The sequence below is a fragment of the Odocoileus virginianus genome, chromosome 26 (genome assembly GCF_023699985.2).
Source record: "Odocoileus virginianus isolate 20LAN1187 ecotype Illinois chromosome 26, Ovbor_1.2, whole genome shotgun sequence".
NCBI classification, from domain to species: Eukaryota; Metazoa; Chordata; class Mammalia; order Artiodactyla; family Cervidae; genus Odocoileus; species Odocoileus virginianus.
In genome coordinates, this window is record NC_069699.1 from 10,697,759 (window position 1) to 10,721,463 (window position 23,705).

The 23,705-nt window shown below is 42.9% G+C and overlaps 1 protein-coding gene across 1 annotated transcript; it reads left to right on the forward strand.

The window, feature by feature from the left end:
* The first annotated feature begins 1,481 nt into the window (after positions 1 to 1,481).
* On the forward strand, positions 1,482 to 22,673 carry LOC110137864 (caspase-14-like). Its single transcript, XM_070455457.1, has 7 exons — positions 1,482 to 2,020; positions 3,477 to 3,529; positions 4,772 to 4,921; positions 11,592 to 11,817; positions 12,309 to 12,425; positions 19,427 to 19,536; positions 20,701 to 22,673. Exons 1-7 carry the CDS (start codon positions 1,675 to 1,677, stop codon positions 20,800 to 20,802), a joined length of 1,104 nt encoding a protein of 367 aa, XP_070311558.1. The 5' UTR covers positions 1,482 to 1,674; the 3' UTR covers positions 20,803 to 22,673.
* Positions 22,674 to 23,705: the final 1,032 nt, after the last annotated feature.

Here is a 23,705-nt window from a genome sequence, read left to right on the forward strand (position 1 = left end):
TCCCCTTCCCCACTCCTCATTTTTTCTTTTGGGGACATATCATCTTAAAATTTGGAGAAATCATCTCATTTTCTCTAAACGTGGGGTAAAACTGAAGTTTGCCTTTACGAAATCTGACTCCAGGAGTGAAGGCCCCTGGGATCTGCATATCCCAGGCTCCAAGAAATTTTTTCCTCTCCCACTGTCTCCCACAAGTATTGACGTTCAGGCAGGAAGTGGGCAGTGAGCTTCAGCTGACTTTGGAAACACTGCCCAGTTCCCCCCACCTCCTTTTTTTTTTAATGAAAAAAAAATTGATTTGTTCTTAACTGCCCCAGAGTTAAAGCAAATTATTTTGGGGCGGGGGCTTTGTGGGAGTAAACAGTCATCTGGCAGCTAGAGATAAGGCCTAGTAAGGCAGGAAGCAAAAAGGACTGAAGCCAAGCTTTCAAGCTGCATTATACTGTTTCCAAGAGTATATTATGAAATAGCTCAATCAAAACAGAGTAAATGGTACACTGCCCATCACTCAGCATCACTCAAATGGAACAATCACCAGAATTGACTCACTACTGCTCGGCTCTCCCCTCTCCCCACTACCTCCTTTATTCTGCAGTGAAGCTTTTAAAAGCAGATCCCAGACTTAGACCATTTCACCCTTCCACATTTCAATATGCATCTCTAAAAATCAAGGACATTTTTCTTCTGTAAGTACCATGTTATTACTCCACCAAAAAAAGCAGTTAACAGTTTTTGTTTTTGCTTATCATCCGGTACTCAGCCCATATTCACAGTTTCTCTGATGGCCTCCGAAATGATTGTTTACAGTTGGTTTAATTGAGTCACGATTCAGGTAAGTCCTGAGATTCTTTCACCAACTGTTTGAAAGGGTAAGTAATTTTGAGGCAGACCATGGTTTAACTGAGTCATCACTTCCTGAGAGCCCTATCAAGTCAGGGAACAGAGGAATAGGAGGAAGAGGGGGGTTGCAAAGCTGCGAAGTGCTCCTTTCACACCCCTCAGGCTGAACAGTGCATTTCCGACATCTTATTGCCTTCAAATTACTAGTTTTTGTCACCAGGTCCTCTAAAAAACTAGTTTTTGCCACCAAGTCCTCTAAAAGAGCTGGCTCGATCCCATAATGCCTATGTGTCTTTTCAGTTTCCAAGTTTTCCCCTGCTCCTTGGGGACTGGCTTAGATAGCTGACAGACGCTTTAAGATCGGTGGTTCTTAAATTTGGCTGCAGGTTGGAATCACCTGGGAAGCTTTAAAAACCACTAGTACCTGGGTCGGTCACCCAGAGGGTCTAGTGTAATCAGGCTAGGTTGTGGCCTGGGCATGAGTAGTGGGCCTGGCGATTCTAACGCACTGCCAAGGCCTTGCAGGAGCCTTGCAGGGCGGGCACCACTCAGCTTTCCCAACCCAGGCTCCAAGGGTTAAGCCGCAGACGAGCTCTTGTGGGCGGAGCGAGGCCTCTAGGGTGCGGGGCGGGGCTCCGGGTCGGGGGCGGGGCCCGGGCCTAAGCGGGGAAGGCGGGAGCTTCCAGGCCGCCCTGGTCCCGCTCGCTGGGCTTAGCTGGGCGAGCGGAAACGCCTCCACTTTTCAAAACAAAGAGGAGAAGCGGGAGGCGTGTGTGGCGCGCAGGGCTCAGATAGGTCTCTTCTGCCCGGGCGCTTCAGCATCGCTGGGGGACAATGGAGGGGAGCCTGGGAAGCGGCCGGCGCTCGAGGTCAGACGGTCAGCCGGCGCCTGCGAAGATCTCGCCGGCCACAGAGGAGCTGCAGAGCCGCTTGCAGGAGACCCTGGACTTGCTATCCTCGCAGGAGCTGCGCAGCTTCCGCGACCACCTTAAGAAAGTGGAGCCGCGCGCGAGCCAGGTGAAGCTGGAGCTGGAGGGCCACAGCTCGTCGGGGCTGGCCGGGCTTCTTGCCAAGCTCTATCCGCCGGCCGCCGCCAAGCGCGTCCTTGTCCAGGTGCTGGAGCTGCTGCCCCGCGCAGACCTGCTGCCGCGCTGGCAGAGCGCCCCCACCGATTGCCCTGGTGAGTGCGCGGGGATTCCCGGAGGAGGGGGTGCTCGGGGCCGCGGGGTTTGGCCCCTGCCGCCCGGGGATTCCCGGATTGGGGCAGGGGCGGGGGTGGGGTGGATACTGACCTAGGGAGGGGTAGACTGGCGGGGGGAGGGCCCTAGGTGAGGGCCGGGTTTGGCCCCGGAGCCCAGGTGAGCGGCGGGGGACCGAGTATCAGTGAGGGGCGATGGGGGAGGCGGAGCAAGAAGGACGAGGGCCTCGAGGGACGGAGAGAACCCGCGCGGAGGGTGGGAGCCCGGGAGTCGGCGGGAAGAAGAGAGATCGTTCGTTCCCAGGCACGGAATCCAAGTGACCAGTCCAAAGCAGCCATCAGGGTTTACCATTCTGGGACGGGCTGAGAAATCCAGATTGACTCAGCAAGACTAAGGTGCATTTTTAGCAGTTACCTCCGAGTGGTTATGATGGAGAAGGTTTTTAGATGGTGCAATGGAAAACTCAATGTTGGAATACACCGTTAGAACATTTGCCATAAATCTGGGAAGATGTGGTTTAGGAGCAAGAAACGTAACAAGCTGGGGGAGGTTAGGGTTTCCCCTGGTAAATTTAATTTAAAGGTATGTGTGTATAATATACGAGGCAGTTTGTGTACACGTGTGTAGAGAGACAGAAGGAGAGAGTGAGAAAGAGGAGAAAGAGAAAGCGCTTATATTGGGCGTGTTGAGGTAGACACCAAAATATACTATAGCTGGTGTCTGTTCTCCCATGCTTCTGATCTGATTGAGTTTGAAGTATGTTGCTTTGCTGACATTTGAATTTGTAATGGGTGACCACCGTAAACCACCACAAAACATGGCCTGTAGTTAGAATACTGGCCCTGGGAAGCCTTCGGTTCTCCCTTGACTGCGTCTGCACGGCACTTACACTGTCCGTCCCTGCTGAGCTGTTATCATGCTTTAGACTGTGAATCTCTTGCAGTTGGTAAAGTGGGTTATTTTTTGGTTTTTCAGAACCAACCAAACTACACAGTATCATGACTACACACTGTAGATGCCCCCAAAATACGTGAATGCTAAGTTTGTTTAATTAAAACATCAAATAGGGTCTTTAACTTCATTTGTCTCTTTATTGAAGTCTTGGTCTCCTTTTCTGGAGGTTCATATTCAGTAATGTTCATTGGTCTTTATCCTTTTCATCTCTGGCCTGCCTCTCCCTGGCCCCTGAACCTGACTGAGGCCTAAAGGAGTTCTGTTAAGTTTCCATTCTCATGAGTTTGGGAGAGGGTTTTCATGATCCCGGAAGCCTGTTCTGAAATGAGATTGAAGCCTGCTGGGCCCCAAAACGAAAGTCAACTGTTTTTCTTGGGAGTTGCTTTCTGTTAACAGGAACGACTACCGATCATAATTAAAAAGAGAAAAGTGGGGGAAAAAAATGCTCTTTTCTGTTTTGTCTTTTCACGAAAATTCATTCAGTGATTCCACGAAAGATTCCAAAGAGAAGCTACGACTGTGTGGATGGTGAATTGGTAAGTATCTGGATTTTTATTCTAACGCTACACGTTAGTCGGCTTCCCTGCTGGCTCAGTGGTAAAGAATCGTCTGCAATGCAGAAGATGGAAAAGACGTGGGTTAGATCCTTGAGTGGGGAAGATACCCTGGAGTACGAAATGGCAACCCACTCCAGTATTCTTGCCTGGAGAATCCCCATGGACAGCGGAGTCTGACAGGCTACAGTTCATGGGGTTGCAGAGAGTTGGACTACTTAGTGCATGCTCACACTTTAGTCAGTTCAGATAGTATTTAGATACCATTTGAATGGTTTTTGTGCTGCTTCTGCTGGGCTGAAAATGAACATCTGTGTGGTTGTCTCAAGTGGTCAGATCTTTCTGCTTTCTGTTATAAATAGAAAAAGCAAAATATTAGCCAGTTAAAACCACTTTGCATGCATTAACCAAATTAGGTAAGTATGGTTAGTATCTCCATTTTACAAATCAGGGCACCGCAGGTTGTATGGCCTTGCACAACTACATAAATTGCTGGCTTCTGACTCTTTTCTGTTTGTTTTATTATGAACATTTAAAACATAAGCTAAAGTAGAAGAGAAAAATGAATCCCCATACTCCAGTGCCACCTTCCTAGAGCCCTACTTCAACAATTAGCAATGTAGCCAGTCTTGTTTCATCTGCTCCCTCGACCTTGTTATTTTAAAGCAGCCCTCTCCCACACCCAGATATCTTATCACTTTCATACATACAATACTTGAGTATGTATTTAGCAAGCCTAGAAACAAATTCCTTAGTCTCGGTAGAGATGCAGTTAGCCTACAGATGTCCTTGGCTGGTTCCAGTGTCTTGTACAGTTGGATTGTTTGAGTTCGGCTCTGATTCAAACACAAATACATTTGAAGGTCTTTTAACACTCTTAATTTATGATACCTTTCCCTCTAACCTCTTCTGTTGTTTGTTGCCAAAGCCTGGTTATTTGTCCTGTAGAATGTCCCACCTTCTGGATTTCCATAACTGCATTTTCCTTACACCGTGTAGTTATGTCATTTACCATTTGCCACTTTCCTTAAACGGGTAGTTATGGCTATGTATAGGAATTTAGAGATGAGATTGGCCTGTTGGTCCAAGTTTGACAAAGGTATTTGAAAGAATTATAAAGGAAGTCATGACAAGAGGAAATCAGTGTTAAACTCGTTTCACATATGAGGCACATTTGGATTCAGTTTGGTTTTAACATTGTTTCTTGGCTTTCCTTGCAAACAGGACCATTATGACCTACGTGGCAGGCGGGAGGCCTTCCTCATGTGTGTGAAGAAGAACAGGCCAGGAGCTCACCAGGATGTCCAACTGATGAAGGATTGGCTTAACGAGTGCAAGTTCGAACAGACGTTGTGCATCGATCCTGACAAAATGGTATCAAGTTAAAAACAAAAGTGAAAATTTGTAGCTTGGGCCTTTCCTGGTGGTCCAGTGGTTAAGACTCTGTGCTTCCACTACAGGGGGCTTGGGTTTGATCCCTGGTCAGAGAACTAAGATCCCACATGTCCTGTGACATGGCAAAAAAAAAAAAGGAAAAATAGTAGCTTGGATATTATAATTTTCCTTTCTTCTTTAAAAAAATTGAGTTTTATTACCTGGTTAGAACCAGGGCCTGCTGAGTGATGGACCTGAATGTCCTGATGAAATTCTAACCAAGCTTCCCTAATGGATACAGGAGCTTTTGTCATGTTCAGTTCAGTTCAGTTGCTCAGTTGTGTCCGACTCTTCGTGACCCAATGGACTGCAGCACGCCAGGCTTCCTTGTCCATCACCAGCTCCCGAGGCCTGCTCAAACTCATGTCCATTGAGTCAGTGATACCACTGAACCATCTCATTCTCTGTTGTTCTCTTGTCCTCTCGGCTTCCACCTTCACCAGCATCAGGGCCTTTTCCAATGAGTTGGCTCTTTGTAAAAGGTGGCCAAAGTATTGGAGTTTCAGCTTCAGCATCAGTCCTTACAATGAATATTCAAGATTGATTTCCTTTAGGATTGACTGGTTTGATCTCCTTGCAGTCCAAGGGACTCACAAGAGTCTTCTCCAACACCACAGTTCAAAAGCATCAATTCTTCCACACTCAGCTTTCTTTATGATCCAACTCTCACATCCATACATGACTACTGGAAAAAAAGCAGCTTTGACTAGATGGACTTTTGTTGGCAAAGTAAATGTCTCTGCTTTTTAACATGCTGTCTAGGTTGGTCATAACTTTCCTTCCAAGGAGCAAGTGTCTTTTAATTTCATGGTTGCAGTCACCATCCACAGTGATTTTGGAGTCTAAGAAAATAAAGTCTGTCACTGTTTCCATTGTTTCCCTATCTGTTTGCCATAAAGTGATGGGACTGGATACCATGATCTCCGTGTTTTGAATGTTGAGTTTTAAGCTAGCTTTTTCATTCTCCTTTTTCACTTTCATCAAGAGGCTCTTTAGTTCTTCACTTTCTGCCATAAGGTGGTGTCATTTGCATATCTGAGATTATTGATATTTCTCCCAGCAGTCTTGATTCCAGCTTGTGCTTCATCCAGCCTGGCATTTCACATGATGTACTCTGCATATAAGTTAAATAAGCAGGGTGACAATATACAGCCTTGATGTACTCCTTTCCCAATTTGGAACCAGTCTGTTGTTCCATGTGTGATTCAAACTGTTGTTTCTTGACCTGCATACAGATTTCTCAGGAGGCATGTAAAGTGGTCTGGTATTCCCATCTCTTTAAGAATTTTCCAGTTTGTTGTGATCCACACAATCAAAGGCTTTGGCATAGTCAATAAAGCAGAAGTAGATGTTTTTCTGGAACTCTCTTGCTTTTTTGATGATCTGGATGTTGGCAATTTGATCTCTGGTTCCTTTGCCTTTTCTATATAGAGCTTAAACATCTGGAAGTTCTCAGTTCATGTACTGTTGAAGCCTGGCTTGGAGAATTTTGAGCATTACTTTGCTAGCATGTGAGATGAGTGCAATTGTGCAGTATTTTGAATGTTCTTTGGCATTGCCTTTCTTTGGGTTAGAATGAAAACTGACCTTTTCCAGTCCTGTAGCCACTACTGAATTTTCCAAAGTTTCTGGCATATCGAGTGCAGCACTTGCACAGCATCATATTTAGGATTTGGAGTAGCTCAACTGGAATTCCATCACCTCCATTAGCTTTGTTTGTAGTGATGCTAGAAGGCCCACTTGACTTCACATTCCAGGAGGTCTGGCTCTAGTTGAGTGATCACACCATCGTGCTTATCTGGGTCATGAAGATCTGTTTTGTATGGTTCTTCTGTGTATTCTTGCCACCTCCTCTCAATATCTTCTACTTCTGTTAGGTCCATACCATTTCTGTCCTTTATTGTGCCCATCTTTGCATGAAATGTTCCCTTGGTGTCTCTAATTTTCTTGAAGAGATCTCTAGTCTTTCCCTTTCTGTTGTTTTCCTCTATGTCTTTGTTGTTCACTGAGGAAGGCTTTCTTATCTCTCCTTGCTATTCTTTGGAACTCTGCATTGAGGGGATATGGAGAGGGATTACTGAGAGCCCTGGGCAAAACTGCATTGTGATTTAACTAGATGACCGAGAAGAAGATGGGGGGGAAGAGCGTGGTGGATGGGTGGGAGCTTCATTGTGACCTCTCTGACCCCAGCTGAGTCCAGGTCTAGCCCTGCCTATCTTTTGGATTAATAATAGAGGAGAGTCCTTCATAGACCCCAGGAGTCATTGCTAGTGAACATGAAGTGACAGCATAGCAGGAGGGCTAGAAGAACCACACATACCAACAGAGGTGGAGCCCTATCTCTTACCAGTTGTTAGTCTAATCCTCAACTGGGGGTGACTGTCCCCCCTGGGGGCTACTTCTGACACTGTCGGGAGACATTTTTGGCCTTCCCAGGTAGCACAGCAGTAAAGAACCCTCCTGCCAATGCAGGAGACACGAGAGACGCGGGTTCGATCCCTGGGTTGGAAAGATCCCCTGGAGAAGGAAATGGCAACCCACTCCAGTATTCTTGCCTGGAGAATCCCATGGACGGAGGAGCCTGGCGGACCGCAGTCCAGGGGATCACGAAGAGTCGGACGTGACTCAGCGTGCACTCATGCCAGCGCACAGAGACGTTTTTGCTTTTCATCATTGGAGGGTGCTGTTGGCATTAGTGTGGATGCCAAGGCAGAACCAAGGTCGCAGCTGAACATGTGACAATGCATAGCACAGCTCCCGAGGCAAAGCTCCCTGACACAAAATGTCGGTACTGCGATAACTCTAGAAATTCTGCCGTAAATTAACGGACGGCTTTCCTATCTCTAAAATGGGGAGGTTATAGTAATTTATTATGTAGGGCTGGGGTGAGGATGAAATGAGCTGCTTTATGTAAAAGTTCTCAGGATAATAGCTGGCCCATGGTAAGTACTCGATAAATTTAGATTTTGTTTCAAAGTTAAAAGCAGACTCCTTCATGTTTTCCACGGATTGTACCAGAATTTCTTCTGTGTTATGTGATTTTTTTTAAACCCATCTTTTCCATTCAGGCGACAGATAAGTGCCAATGTTTTTCTGGTTTATGCTTCTAAAGGTCCAGAAGTGACTTCTTTCTCTACATCCTGTCAACATTTATTTGTAAATATTTAGCAATCTTACTGGTAAAATTATTTTACTTTTTCATTTTCTTGACTATTAGCATGGTTGAACATCTTTTGGTCATTATTTTCCCTTCTGTGAATTACCTGTTTACATCCTTTGCCCTTTTTTCTTACTGGATTTTCTTTTCTTATTCTGTAGTTCTTTTTCCTGAATTTTAGGTAAGATAGACTGCAGATATTTTTCTCCTGCCTTGTTACTTGCCTTTTGACTTTTTGTTGTCTCAAGTCATGGAAGTTTTCATTGTAAACTCGTCAGTCTTTCTTTTTGTCAGCTTCTTGGTTTTTCTGTCTTGATTAAACCCCAGCTTAAAATTTAGTATTTATTTTTGGCTGCACTGGGTCTTTGTTGCCGTGCGGGCTTTCTCTAGTTGGTGAGCGGGGCTACTTTTAGTTGCGGGGCTTGGACTTCCCACTGCTGTGACTTCTCCTGTCGCAGACACAGGCTGTAGGGCATGCGGGTTTCAGTGGTCGGGGCTCCCCGGCTCTGGGGCACAGGCTCAGGAGCTGTGGCAGGTGGGCGTAGTTGCTCCTTGGCGTGTGGGTTCCCGGATCAGTGTCAGACCCTGCTCTCTTGCATTAGCAGGCGGATTCTTTACCACTGAGCCGAGAGGAAGCCCCCCAGCTAAAAATTTTTACAATTATTTTTCTATAATATCTTTATAGTTAAGGTTAGCCTTCTGCTCACTGAAACAGTGAGGTGGGAGGTCTACCTTTATTTCCAAGCCAGTTTTCACTTGGTGGTACATCCTTCCCCCATATAGGTGAAATTCCATTCTTGTCATAAATTAAATCCCTGTATGTGTATTTGGATTGATTTCTGGATTCTAAAATATCTATTCATGTATTTGTTTATACTTACGCTGCTATATCAGTGTCTTGTTCCCCATGATTTTATAGTGCATTTGGACATCTGAGATGATCTATCGCCCATTCATTGTTTTGTTTGTTTGTTTGCCTTTGTTTTTTACTTCTGAATGTTGTCTGCTATTCTTGGGTACCTTGCTATTTCTGAGGATCTGTTTTCTGTGACCTTGAGAACCATCTAGTTAAGTTTCACAGAAATCCTTTGAGGTTTTACCTCATACGACATTGACTAGAAATTTATTTGGAGTTAACTGAGGAATTAATAGTATTGAGTCATCGCAATCAGAAACTTCAGGCTGTCGTAGTTTATGTTGCCTCTTCACTGAAGATTTTTTAAATAATTTTCTTCACTGAGATAATGTTCATCTCTTGTTAGGTTTATCCCTAGGTAATGTTCTACTTTTGTTATGACCTTCAAAGGATCCCTTTTCCATTATCCAGTTTAAATGTTTTATTCCTGGGTAATTAGGGAACTCTCAGTTCAGTTCAGTTCAGTCTCCCAGTCGTGTCCGACTCTTTGCGACCCCATGAACTGCAGCACGCCAGGCCTCCCTGTCCATCAGCAACTCCCGGAGTCCACCCAAACCCATGTCCATCGAGTCGGTGATGCCATCCAACTGTCTCATCCTCTGTCGTCCCCGTCTCCTCCTGCCCTCAATCTTTCCCAGCATCAGGGTCTTTTCCAGTGAGTCAGCTCTTCACATCAGGTGGCCAAAGTATTGGAGTTTTAGCTTCAACATCAGTCCTTCCAATGAACACCCAGGACTAATCTTTAGGATGGACTGGCTGGATCTCCTTGCAGTCCAAGGGACTCTCAAGAGTCTTCTCCAACACCACAGTTCAAAAGCATCAATTCTTTGGCACTCAGCTTTCTTTATAGTCCAAGTCTCAATCCATACATGACTACTGGAAAAACCATAGCCTTGACTAGATGGACCTTTGTTGACAAAGTAATGTCTCTGCTTTTCAATATGCTGTCTAGATTAGGGAACTCTAGATCTTTGTAAATTAAGTTTGTATCTGGTCAACTTGCAGATCTCTACTTTTAGTAGGTTTTAGTTGAGTATACTGTTCATACTGTTGATGGGGTTCTCAAGGCAAGAATTCTGAAGTGGTTTGCCATCCCCTTCTCCAGTGGACCACATTCTGTCAGACCTCTCCACCATGACCCTTCCGTCTTGGGTGGCCCCACACAGCATGGCTTAGTTTCATTGAGTTAGACAAGACTGTGGTCCGTGTGGTCAGATTGGCTAGTTTCCTGTGATTATGGTTTCAGTGGGCCTGCCCTGTGATGCCCTCTCGCAACACCTACCGTCTTACTTGGGTTTCTCTTACCTTGGACGAGGGGTGTCTCCTCATGGCCGCCCCTCCTGACCTTGAACATGGGGTAGCTCCTCTCGGCCGCTCCTGTGTCCTAGCAGCCTGGTGCTCTCGGTCGCTGCCCCTGACTTTGGGCGAAGGGTAGATCAGTGGAGAAATAACTCCAAAAAGAATGAAGGGATGGCACCAAAGCAAAAACAATACCCAGTTATGGATGTGACTGGTGATAGAAGCAAGGTCCAATGCTGTAAAGAGCAATATTGCGTAGGAACCTGGAATGTTAGGTTCATGAATCAAGGCAAGTTGGAAGTGGTCAAACAGGAGATGGCAAGAGTGAATGTCAACATTCTAGGAATCAGCGAACTAAGATGGACTGGAATGGGTGAATTTAACTCAGATGACCATTGTATCTACTACTAGATAGCATATTAAAAAGCAGAGACATTACTTTGCCAACAAAGGTCCGTCTGGTCAAGGCTATTGTTTTTCCAGTGATCATGTGTGGATGTGAGAGTTGGACTGTGAAGAAAGCTGAACACCAAAGAATTGATGCTTTTGAACTATGGTGTTAGAGAAGACTCTTGAGAGTCCCTTGGACTGCAAGGAGATCCAACCAGTCCATCCTAAAGGAGATCAGTCCTGGGTGTTCATTGGAAGGACTGATGCTAAAATTGAAACTCCAATACTTTGGCCACCTCATGCGAAGAGTTGACTCATTGGAAAGGACCCTGATGTTGGGAGGGATTGGGGGCAGGAGGAGAAGGGAACACAGAGGATGAGATGGGTGGATGGCATCACCGACTCGATGGACATGAGTTTGAGTAAACTCCAGGAGTTGGTGATAGACAGGGAGGCCTGGCGAGCTGCGATTCATGGGGTCGCAGAGAGTCGGACACGACTGAGTGACTGAACTGAACTGAACTGAATTATGTATATTTCTGAATTGAGTATATTTCTATATTATAGTTCCCATTAATTCTTTGGGGAACTATAGTTTTGTTATATTTTGCGGTAGAGAATCAGAAGTGCCATAATTTTGTCAAACAAGAACCACCATTGATAATAGAATAAATCATACGAAGTCTGAAAGCAACCAAAAGTGAAGTGATAAGTCATATTGACACTATAGAGATGTAGGTATTTTCATATTTGTCATCTCATTGATTCACCTGGTAAAGAAGCCATCTCTGGGATTTCCGTTTTTTTCTCCTTCCAGTTCTTTCTTAATATGTTATCCTATTTTACAGGACTTACTTGGAAAGATAACATCATTTCGTGATGGACTAAATGAAATTAAAGATGACATTGCCTGTTGCCTTGTTACTCTTATGTCCCATGGAGAAGAAGGTTTTATCAAAATGAAAGACGGTGAAAAAGTCAGCCTGGAAGACATTTTTGAAATGTTCAACAATAAAAATTGTCCAGCACTTCAAGAGAAACCAAAAATTTTTATAATCCAGGCCTGCAGAGGAGGTAAGCGGAGATGTCTTTGCATCACATTCTCTTTCCAGGGAATTCTCATGTTGATGATGGAGGAAAGAAGAGTGAGTTTCAAAAATTATTTTTTAATAATTATATTAAATTATATAACTGAAGATACATCAGACCCATAGCTGATGTATCTTACGTTATATAGCATACTAGGGACTTTGAGCTGGGAGAAAGGGATGGAGTGACAGCTTACCTGGGTTAGGATGGTTAATTTAATCTGAGGAAGGTCTAAGTCATTAAAATCATAAGGTGGATCTGAGAGCCTCAAATTCTGGGGGAGAGGTGGACAATTTTCTGGGGGATGTCCCATCATATATGTGATTCTAGATGGCTTGCGGGGCTAATTTCTGATTTATGTAACTGGTTTTAATTATTTCTCTTGTGAAGATACAAGCTTCTTGTGACTTTTATTAAAGGTTATTCATGTCAACGGTATATTATTGTAGTTTGTATTTTCATTCCTCAAAAAACAGAGAGAAGAGACAGTGGTGTTGAAACAGATGATGAACCCATGGACTTGGATGATGGATCAGAGAAGAAGAGGCTGCCTACATTCAGTGATTATTTCATCATATATCCCACCCAAGCAGGTAAGATAGTGAGGCTTGAACATACACATTCATCCAGAGGGTTTAGGTTATTCCTACTGATTTTTGAAATTTCTTTTTTTTTTTGCCTCTCTGCGAGGCTTGTGGGATCCTAGTTCCTTGACCCTAGATTGAACCTGGGCCCTTGGCAGTGGAAGCCCAGAGTCTCAACCACTGGACCACCAGGGCACTCCCAGAAATCTTTCTTAAAAAAATTATCTGTGCCTTCTAGATTGACGTGCATGGGAGAAACTTTCATTATCCCACCCATCTCCCTTCAGAAACTGTTTCACTTTCAGAGATGACAGGTTTGCATCTGACTGTTTATCTCTTCCAGGAAGACACCATCCTTTTAGCAGAGTATCACATATGAAATAAGATCATTGGCTTTCATGTGAGAAAGATCTTGATGCAAAGCCCACTCTGCTGCCTTTGAGACCTTTATATTTTCTAGCCTCTAGATATGTCAGTTTCTTTATGCAAAATAAGAATGATAAAATTTTCTTATTTCATTGGGATGTTTATAAATTAAATTATGAATGCAGATGTTGTGCTTATTGTAATAACTGGCATAATAAGTTTAAAAATTGATTAATTCTACTACTAATATATTATGTTGATTACATTATTGTCTTTATTATTAATACTAATAAAAATCCAAAAGAGTGTTGTGTGCTGAAGGAGTGGACTTGATTCAGTCATGGAAGGGAAATAGGAAAATGTAGAGAAGATAGAAGTAAGTGTCAAGGGCATTTATTTAGCTGTTTTTATACTGACTTTCTTGAAAAAGGATTAAAATAGCTTATGTATGTATGTGTGTGTGTGTGTATAAAACATATAACATATACAGATATGTATGTATATACAATTCAAGATAAAATGTTAGTGAAGAAATGGAAGCAAAGGAAAATAAGGACAGAAATGTAAAATGAAAATGTCCCCATTAAAGTTAGATATAACTTTATTCACCCAAGAGAGATGAAAGCATATGTCCTAATAGACCCTTGCACATGAGTGTTCATAGCAGATTTATTTCAAATAGTCAGACTGGAACCAATCCAAATGACCAACAGGTGAAAGAATAAACAAATCGTGGTATAGCATACACGAAGTACTACTCAGCGTAAAAGCAATGAGTTCCTGACACATGCTAGAGCATAGATGAAGGTCAAAGTATTCCTGATGACCGAAAGAAGCCAGACAGAATAAAGCAGATAACTGTGTGGTCCCATGCATATAAAATTCTACAAAGTACAAAGTAATCTATCAGACAGCAAGTCAATACTACTTGCAGATGGGGATGAAGAGGTAAGGAAGGACTGCTAGGGCCATGAGAACATTGGAGGAGGAGGGTTGGATTCATTATGTTGGCTTTAAGTATACATATGTCGAAACTTACTAAACCATTTGCTTAAAATATGTACGGATGATAGTGGCCAATTATACTTTTATGAAACTGAAAATTTTAAAGTTAGGTGTAAGGCAAGCAGGTGTAACCTGCTTAGGTGTAACCCATTCTCACTCCTACTCTTTAACATGGCATGAGTAGTCCTAGCTAATGTATTAAGAACAGAAATAGAAGGATCAGTATTCTAGAAAACAATAGTTTTGAATACAGTAACAATAATCACTTAGGACATAAAAGAGAAAAGAAAAAAGATACCGTATTACTTTGTCTTGCTTCAGTGAATGATGTCTAGGAATGACTAACAAAAGAGGAGCAAGACTTCATTAGGGAAAATGAGAGAACATTCTAGAAAGACATAAAGGAAGACCTGAATCAGTGGTGGGAAATACCTTGCTCATGGTTGAAAATTGTAGTACAATGGAAATGACTGTTTTTTCCCCCCGAATTAGTTTGTAAATTGAATTCTAAAGTGTTTTTTCATGGAATTTGACAGACTAATCACAGAATTTTTATGGAACAGTTAAGGGTCAAGACAATGTAACTGGACCTCCAATTTTGTTGAATGAATGAATTTTGTGACTGTGTGCTGGCTATTTATGTTGAGGACTAGAGATTCAGTATCGAACAAAAGAATGAAAAATCTCTGCCCCCAGGAAGCTTATGTTCTGGGGAGGGAGACAGAAAATAAACACATACAGAAAGTGGGTACTGGGTTGCTTTATGATTCCAGTTCTATGAAGTGCAAAAACTTCATATTAATCATTGAAATTAATCAATGGTGGGAGGTGGAAGTCAGGGGGTACAGTGTGTGGAGTGGTGATGACCACAGCAGCAAAAGCGCACTTGTGAAGTGCTGTTATCGTCATCTTTCTTGATGAGGGTGCCCATGCTGGGAGTGTGTTCATTGGATGAAAACTTGCTGAGTTTTTATGCACCCATAGGGCTTCGCTTGTAGCTTTCCGTAAAGAATCTGCCTGCAACACAGGAGACCCAGGTTCAATTCCTGGGTTGGGAAGATCCCCTGGAGAAGGAAATGGCAACCTACTCCAATATGCTTCACACACCTTTCTGTATGATGTTTACCCTTCAGTGAAATGAATACCAGAAATAAAATATGTTAGATGGTGATAAGTGCTATGAAGAAAAATAATGCAGGACCAGGGAGAAGGGAGTATTGAGGGGTGAGAGTGGAGGTTGTAGTTTTTTAAAAAGTGATGTGTAGAGATGTTTCCATTGAGAAGTTGATTATTGTGTAGAATTGAAGGCCATGAGAGCGTGAGCTATGCAGATATTTGAGAAAGCGTGTCTTCTAAGATAAGGACACCTAGTAGAAAGCAATGACCTAGGAATAATTGAGATAATGTGTTAGCATGTCATGTTATCATGGTGGATATGTCAATTTCTTCTGTAGTTCTGTTATCTACTTTTGTTTTCTTTATTTCTTTTGAGGCAACTTTAGTAGAGGGATAAGATTTTAGAATTGTTATACTTTGTGGTGACATAAATATATAATCATTGTTTAGTGAACCTTCTACCCCCAATAGTACTTTTTTATGGTATTAGTTTTTCTCTGATATTAATATAGATACTCTGGAATATGTTATTCTGGTCCATATTTGCCTGGTATATCTCCTTCAGACCTTTTCTATTAACCTGTTTAGGTCCTTATGTTTTAGGTGGTCTTTTAAAGAGAATATAGCTAGATTTTGTTTTTTAATCCAATCTGATATCACTTTTTTCTGGTGAGTTAAGACGAGTTATCTTTATTGTCACTATTGATACATTTACATTTTTACCATTATACCTGGTGCTATTTATTTGCTTTATTCCCCCTCCTTTATTGCTTTTCTTTTAAAGAATTGAAGTGTAGTTGGTATATACAGTATTATGGTAGTTTTATTGCTCTTGTTTTTGATTGATTATGAGTTTGATTTGTTATTATTACATTTTATCTCTCTACTGACTTAGAAGGTATGAATTTCACATCTCTTTTTCTCATGGTTCCCCTTGAAATGTTATATGCATGTACTTAACCTAAAGTTAATAAAAAGCTTATTCTTACTTTTTGATGATACACAGAACAGCCTTAGAATGCTAATTCTTTTATTTTTGTATCTTTATTTATATGAAATTACTTATGTATTCTTACATTCCTTTTATCCTAATTTTCTTCTAAATGAAGACATTAACCCAACACGTTTTCATCAGATAGGTTGGCATGTACTAGGGTGACAAGCACTATGCTAGGTAATGCCTATTCCTTTTTTAAAACCCTACAAATTAGAACATTTCATAGTATTTTTATACAGTGTATGTTTGTTTATATTTACCCATGTGTTTACCACTTCCTCTGTTCTCTAGTCTGTCCTGAATCTCAGACCATATTCTTTCTTCGTGAAGTATGTTCTTTAGAAACTCATTTAGGGAAGATTTATAGGTGGTAAAATCACTTTACACCCAAATCTGACTGATCACGTAACAATGCCTTTGCTTGTTCCTCCTTGTGACTCATTCATTTCTTTAAGCATTTCATGCAGTTATTTTATATTTTGTCTCTTATACTTCCAATATCTACAGTCTTTGGGAATCTCTCTTATGGTGGTTTCTGTTGCCTGTCACTCTTGGGGGTTTGGTTCTTTGTGTGTTTGAACTTCTAGCTCATTTGTTGAATCTTAGTCTCTTACTCCTGGGGACATAAATCCGGTGTACTTGCCTTTAGAGAGCGTCATCACCCATGTGGACCTCTGTGGGAATCTTTAATTTATCTCCCTCCCTCCCAGGCGCATCTTTCGGGCTTGACACTTCTCCTTAGGCACAGCACAGCTCTGGTGTTCCTATTTACTTTCTGCTCCTGGTTGAAGTTTCAACTTCCTCATTTGCAGAAATGGTTTGCCTTGGGGATTTCCATTCGTTTCTGTTAGCCCAGAATAGCATTAAGCTTTTTTGCTTTAATCAAGGATTAAGTTTTTTAACTGGAGGAATATTTAAAGTGCCCAGAGGCTTCCCTGGTGGCTCAGATGGTGAAGACTCTGCCTGCAATGTGAAAGTCCCCAGTTCAGTCCCTGGGTTAGGAAGATCCCCTGGAGAGGGGAATGGTTACCCACTTCAGTATTCTTGCCTGGAGAATTCCATGGACAGAGGAGCCTGGCCATTTACAGTCCATGGGGTCACAAAGAGTCAGACACAACTGAGCGACTAACACACTTTCCAAGTGCTCAAAGTGGAAAACTTGGAATATGTAGTAAGATGAATTTTTTGGGTCATCCTTTTTTTTTTAATTTCATTTTTAATCCCATTTCTTTTTATTTTTTTATTTTGGTGTGCGGCATGTGGGATCTTAGTTCCCTGATCAGGAATCAAACTCATGCCCCCTGCAGTGGAAGCTCAGAGTCCTAACCAGTGGACCACCAAGGAGTTGCCTTGGGTCACCGATTTTTACCCAATGGAATGAGGCAGTACCAAATACGTCTGGGGTTGTGGGGCAATGAGTACTTCCATATACCATTGATGAGAGCAAGTTATATTGCCTCTTTGGAGATTAATGTGTGATACCAACAAAATTAAAAGTATATTTATGCCCAGCAGTTTCACTTCTGGGTATACACCCTATTGTTGTGGTCTCTAAATCAGGGGGCCACAGTGAAGTCACACAGCTATACTGAATTCTGTGAACCACCAGCTCAGATAAGTTACGGTTCCAAAAATTAGACGGTGCTGTGTTTTTCTGATACCATGTTTTAGGGGTACCGAGTTTTGAAGGGTTGCTGAGCTAAGGAGCAAGCACCATTGTGGTGTCCTAAGTTGAGAAGGCATGCAGTGCCCAAGAGGGGCACACATCCCGGTAGTAACTGTGGTTATTTAAGAATGGGGGACACCCCTGGTGGTACAGTGGGTAGGACTCTGCTCTCACAGCTGAGGGCACAGGTTCAATCCCTGGTTGGGGGACTAAGATCCCACAAGCCCAGGGGCGTGATCAAAAATAAATAAATGAATAAAAACATTTTTCTTTCTATTTGTAGGGGCTTTTTTTTGACCATCTGTTCATGTGCCGGTTGGCCATTCATGTATCTCCTGTTGCCCAGTATTGCACTGGGTTGTTTGTTTTCTTATTAAATTATGTATATTCTGATTACTAGTCCTTTTTTTGGTGCAAGTCACAAATATTTTCTCCCACTCTGTGACTGGCTTTTCGTTTTCTTAAAGATGTCTTTCAAAAAGCACAAGTTTTGTAAGCATTCAGTGGTGGTTCCATAGTAGAATTCTCACCTGCTGAAGAGCACGAGTTCTATGTTTTTACTCCAGTTTATCACCTTTTCTTTTATGGCTTATGCCTTTTGTGTTGTGAGAAACCTTTGCATACCCTGAAGTTGCAAACATGTCCTGTGTTTTCTTGTGTTCCAACCCAGGTTTACTATGAGAGAGTGCTGTTTTCACATTCCTTCCACACTATACAGACATATTTTATGTTTTTCAATCTAATAATAAGCATAATTTTGGTAGTCAACCCCTTGAATACCCCCAAATAAATTCCACATAGATATATTTAGGGTTATTTAGCTTAAAATGCTAGAGCAAAAGTCAGCAATAAAAAAGTAGAAGGGATGTGTACGTGCGTGCTAAGTCACTCAGTTGTGTCCAACTCTTTTTTGACCATGGGCTGTAGCCTGCCAGGTTCCTCTGTCCGTGGGATTCTCCAGGCAAGAACACTGAAGTGGGTTTCCATGCTCTCCTCCAGGGCATCTTCCTGACCCAGGGGCTGAACCTGCATCTCTTATGTCTCTTGCATTGGCAGGCGTTCTTTACCACCAGCGCCACCTGGGAAGCCCAGAAAGGGGATAATAAAGCAAATATGACAAAAAGTGATAACTCTAGGATCTGAGGGATGATTTTGGGGGGTGGGGGTCATTCAGCTTTGCTTTCTACTTTTGTGTATATTTGAAAACTTTGAAGCTAGATTTAAAAAATGCATATTTAAAGATTGCCTCTTGAGAGGTTGTGTGCAGTTGGTCACACAAGTCTTATGTCTGTGCTTAGTCGCTCAGCTGTGTCCAACTCTTTGTGACCCCATGGACGTTAGCCCATCAGACTCCTCTGTCCATGGGGATTCTCCGTCTTAATGCAGTGTTTCTTTTTCTAAAGTTTTTATTGAAGCACATTTGATTTACAGTGTTGTGTTAGCTTCACGCGTACAGTAAAGTGGTTCATATATATTCTGTTTTGGGCTTCCTCGGTGGCTCATGTGGGGAAGAATCCACCTGCAATGAGGGAGACCTGGGTTCGATCCCTGGGTTGGGAAGAACCCCTGGAGGAGGGCATGGCAACCCACTCCAGTATTCTTGCCTGGAGAATCCCCATGGACAGAGGAGCCTGGCGGGCTACAGTCCATGGGGTCATAAAGAATTGGACACAACTGAGCGACTAAGCACGCACATATATTCTTTTTTAGATTCTTTTCCGTAATGCTGTTTTTTCTGTATTATCAGTTCAAAGCCATTTTCTAGGTTTTAACTGTGGAGCAAAGAACAAGTTTGCTGCAAGTAGAGGAGGAAAATGGATGAAGTGGTTTTTTTTTTTTCTTTTTTCTTTTCCTTTATAGATCATGTCGCTTTACGGGATCCCCGCACTGGCTCTGTGATGATCAAGGAGATGACTGAAGTCTTTAAGCAGTATGGAAATAAGTGGCACATCGCTGACTTCTTTACCATAGTAAGTAAATTCCAAGTGAACACGTGCTCCATTCATTCTAAAGCTAATGCACTTGGTGAAAACATTTTCATGAGGAGATTGACTTCCGCTGTGAAAGCATGAGGGAGGTTCCGAAGTTGCCTGTAAACAGTGGGCTGGTGAGTTTAGAGGGCTGTGGCAGAAGTCACGGCTGAGCCAGGTGCCAGTGGGAAACTGACAGTGATGCTTCATTCAATAGAACACGAGTGAGGTGGCTGTTAGTGAGCCTGGAAGTTCCGCCTGCACTATGGTCCTGCCAGCCTGATTTATCTCCCCCAGGAAGAGGGGGGAACCAGAGGGCTTCTTTGGGGACCAACACTACTTACATTTGTCTGCCCAGCTTGTAGCCAATAGTGAATGTTCAGTGAATGAATGAGGGGCCAAGAATAGTAGCAGATTTATATGCACACTGTTTGGAGGAGGGCCTGATGATAGTGGTTTACCATATCAGGATTAAAGAGTAATTTTCTTCTTAATCTGGGAGTTTTATCTCCGAAGAGAGCTAACCAGGAAAGGCTGTAAATGAGCACAGCAGTACTAACACCTTCTGAACGGCTCACTCTGTGCCAGTTACTGTTCCTTGCAATTGACAGATAGTAATACATTAAGTTTTTCAACAGCCCTCTGGCAGGTACTTTGATTCCCACCCCCTGTGACACATGCAGAGCTAGCAAAGTGGCAACCTGGGCTTTCTAGTCCAGACAAAGTGCTTTTAGAGCTCATGCCTTAATCACAATCGCGCAGTATTACTCCTTAGGAGCGTCCCAGGTGGCTCACTGGTAAAGAATCCACCTGCCGATGCAGGAGACGCAGGAGAAGAAGGTTCGATCCCTGGGTCAGGAGGATCTCCTGGAGAAGGGCCTGGCAACCCATTCCCGTATTCTTGTCTGGAGGATCCCATGGACCGAGGGGCCTGGCGGGCTACAGTCCATGGAGCTGCAAAGTGTGGGACACGGCTGAGCGACTTAGCACGCTGTGCACACTTCAGTGTTCTTTCCATCCACAGCGTGCCTTCGGTGGGATGTGGGTGACCTTTGCTTTTCCTGGTGCAGTCAGATAATTCTGCCCTCACCTTCTGTGGGGTTTACTAAGAGGCTTTTGAGGGCTTTACAGTTCTTTTGGACAGTTTGTTCTTTTCTCTTACAGGTGAATAACAGAGTGGTGCACCGTGACTTTAATCTGTGTAACAAACCAATAAAAATATCGCTGGTAATGGAGTCAACTTTAACAAAATTTGTATACTTTTGACACGAGGATGATTCAAAAAACAAGGACTGCTTTGCAACAGTTTGTAAAGAGCTATGAGCATTTGTAGCATTGTACTAACAGTTACCATTTTGCATTTTTCTTGTCACTTGTGTTTCTTCAGTTTGTTTTGTATATATATATATATAATTTTTATAAGATTTAAGTCTGCTTACTTGATACTTGTAAGTCTTTTTTTTTAAGTGATTTTTTTTAAGATCACTGTTTTCTGAAAAAACACTTTGCTGAACTGTTATCAAAACATGGACGTCCAGCTCCATTTGTGTACTGTTTTTATCCTGTGTTTCTCTTGCTGATTGCCCTACCCTCTCCACCCACAGTTTGGTGCTGGTAACGCTTGTTTTCTTGGTTTAGTCAAGAATTGTTGGGTGTGGTCTTGTCCTCTGTGTACCTTATTTCCCCAGACTGTTGTCTGTAGCCAGTCTGATCTCTCGGAATCCGTAAGCCATTCTCAGGCCTTAACCTGGATCACTCTGGGCCTTGGATGCCTTCGTGTTTACTTTGCACCTGTTTCCCACCTTCCTCCTTGCTCCTTATACCTTTGAGCTGCTGTCTCCTCCACTTGGAACCCTCTATTCCACCCCACATAGGTAAGTCCTTGCCATCCTTTAGAATATGGTTCAAGCATCACTCACACAGGGAGGCTTTCCACAGCCCCATGCTAGGTCAGCTTCTTCTAAGTGCCCAGAGACTCTCAGCTTCTCTTCTGTAGCATTGAAATGACTATCTAGTGCCTGTCTCTCTCTCTCCAGTTTAGTCGTGAGCTCCAAGAGGCAGAGGCTGTGTGTCTCATTCATGGCTGTATCCTAGCTTCCGTCCATGCCTTAGGACACAGAGAAACCATGCAGTGAACGTTTAGTGAGTGACCGATCCCTGTGTTTTAATTATTTTACCCATTCCGCAGACCTGGCCTCTTGAATATCTAGCCGCCTGCCATTCATCCCCACACATATGCATGTCTCATGGCTGCTTTTACTCCACCAGTTGGAAGTTAACCTGAGTTTCCCCGAAATCCTTTCATAAAACCCATCCCATTGTTCATAATCCTTTGACTCCCCACTGCCTGCAGGATATACCCCCCAAGTCCCCTAGGAGAATATTGCAAGTCTTTCTCTGTCAGGCTCAATCTACACTACTCATGTACTGCTATTTGTCCTGGTAATTCGCCCTCCCTTAATAATCCTGTCTCACAGAATCGGGCTTGTGAATTAGTGAATATGGATGAACTCTCCTGGATATGTTATCATATCAGAATTCAGTCTCTCCTTTCAGTCGGAAATGCCCATTCCTTTCGACTCTATGTTCTTCAGGGTGCAACTTGGGTCCCATCCCAAGTAAAGAAAACTGTATGTAGACTAATGTTTCTAGAGTAACAAACTGTGGACTGAGCATGAATTTTTGTATTCGAACTTTGGTTGTAACTCTGGACTGCTTCTGGACCTCGGTTTCCTCATCTGTATGAAAGGAGGTTTTGCTCAGCAGACCCTGAGAACCCACCCCCTTGGACTTCAGTGAACTTGAACTGCATAGTGAACTTGCTTCTGAACACCCTGCAGGTGGGACTGTTGCCGAACCTAAGGGTTCAAGCTGGCAGTTGCATAAGACTGTTGGGTCTATGTGAGGATGCAGCTGGTTAGTGAGAATGCTTGAAGATTGAGAGCCAAATGAACTGAAGCAATCCGGAATCCCCAGGCCTATCTCCATTTCAGAGATCATTGTGTCCATTTTAGGTAATGTGATTTCTTAAGTATAAATATATGTGATTTAATTTTTAAGCATTTGTGTTCTGATACTTGATATGTAGCTTTGGTTTTGTATAGAGCATTAAAATGTCTCCGGTTCATAAAACATGACCATCTGGTGAGCCTTCTCTATTCACTTGGGTTTTGGAGGACTTCTAGGCACAGAGGCTTGTTTCAGGGAGGCGGCATCAGCTGAAATATCAACAGCTCCTACTTCCTGGGAGAGGTTAGGTCGTTCAGAATCACAGTTAGTGTGTAGTGATGCTGGGATTTCAATGCATGAATAATATAAGAGATAAAATGCCAAATGACAGAGAAAAGCTCTAAGACAGAATGCTTTTGATGGACGGAAGAGACCATTCCATTACCACTGAACTGATGGAATGAAGGCTTTGGGACAAAGGAGGGAAAAATTATTTTGGAACCCTGCTCAGACCACTACAGGTAAGTTAGGGTCATGGAGAGAACTGGAGGACAACTAGGTACCAGACAAACAGATGAAGAGGAGAAAGGAGGAATTCTGGTTATAAAGGTAGATGGCCCAAGATGAACTTGATGCCTGGGGCCAGCTAACCACCCCATATTTCTCTCAGCTTCAAATCAGTACACAATCTCCTAGCCATTCAATGCCATGTGAAATATAGCCACCACCACCCCCCCCCCCCCAAATAGTCCTGGTACAATTTTATATTTGAAAAAAAAAATTGAAGCCCAGTTTTTACTATTTTTTAAATACAGACCCAAGGAACCAAAGTTTGTGAAAGAAAGGCTGAGATTTTTATTTTAAACGTGTACGAATAAAAAATAGTGAAGAAACTTGTGCAGAGGACCAGGAGGCTGAGGTGGGAGGGAGGACACTTGGCTGGGGAAATACCACAGTTTGACAAGTGCCCCCTAGGCTGAGGGCTCCTCACTCTGGCTTACTATCACCATGATACATTTTCACCTTTGAAGATAACTTGCTTCCTTGCCGAAAATTTTCATCATGCTTCTCACTTCTCAAAGACAGTTGTTTTGTGGGAAAAAAGTATTTTGTGGAGAAACAAAACCTAAACATAATTACAGCACAATTTCCCAGCTGTTAGAATGGAAGTATTTTGGAGATTCTATGGTGCACTGGGGAGGGAGCTGCTGAGATAGTTT

Bases quoted from the DNA above. Each gene is read 5' to 3' on its own strand.
- LOC110137864 (XM_070455457.1), top strand. From the start codon at position 1,675: ATGGAGGGGAGCCTGGGAAGCGGCCGGCGCTCGAGGTCAGACGGTCAG. The intron at 4,922-11,591 runs GTATCAAGTTAA...CCTATTTTACAG, and splicing joins GCATCGATCCTGACAAAATG to GACTTACTTGGAAAGATAAC. The intron at 19,537-20,700 runs GTAAGTAAATTC...TTTCTCTTACAG, and splicing joins TCGCTGACTTCTTTACCATA to GTGAATAACAGAGTGGTGCA.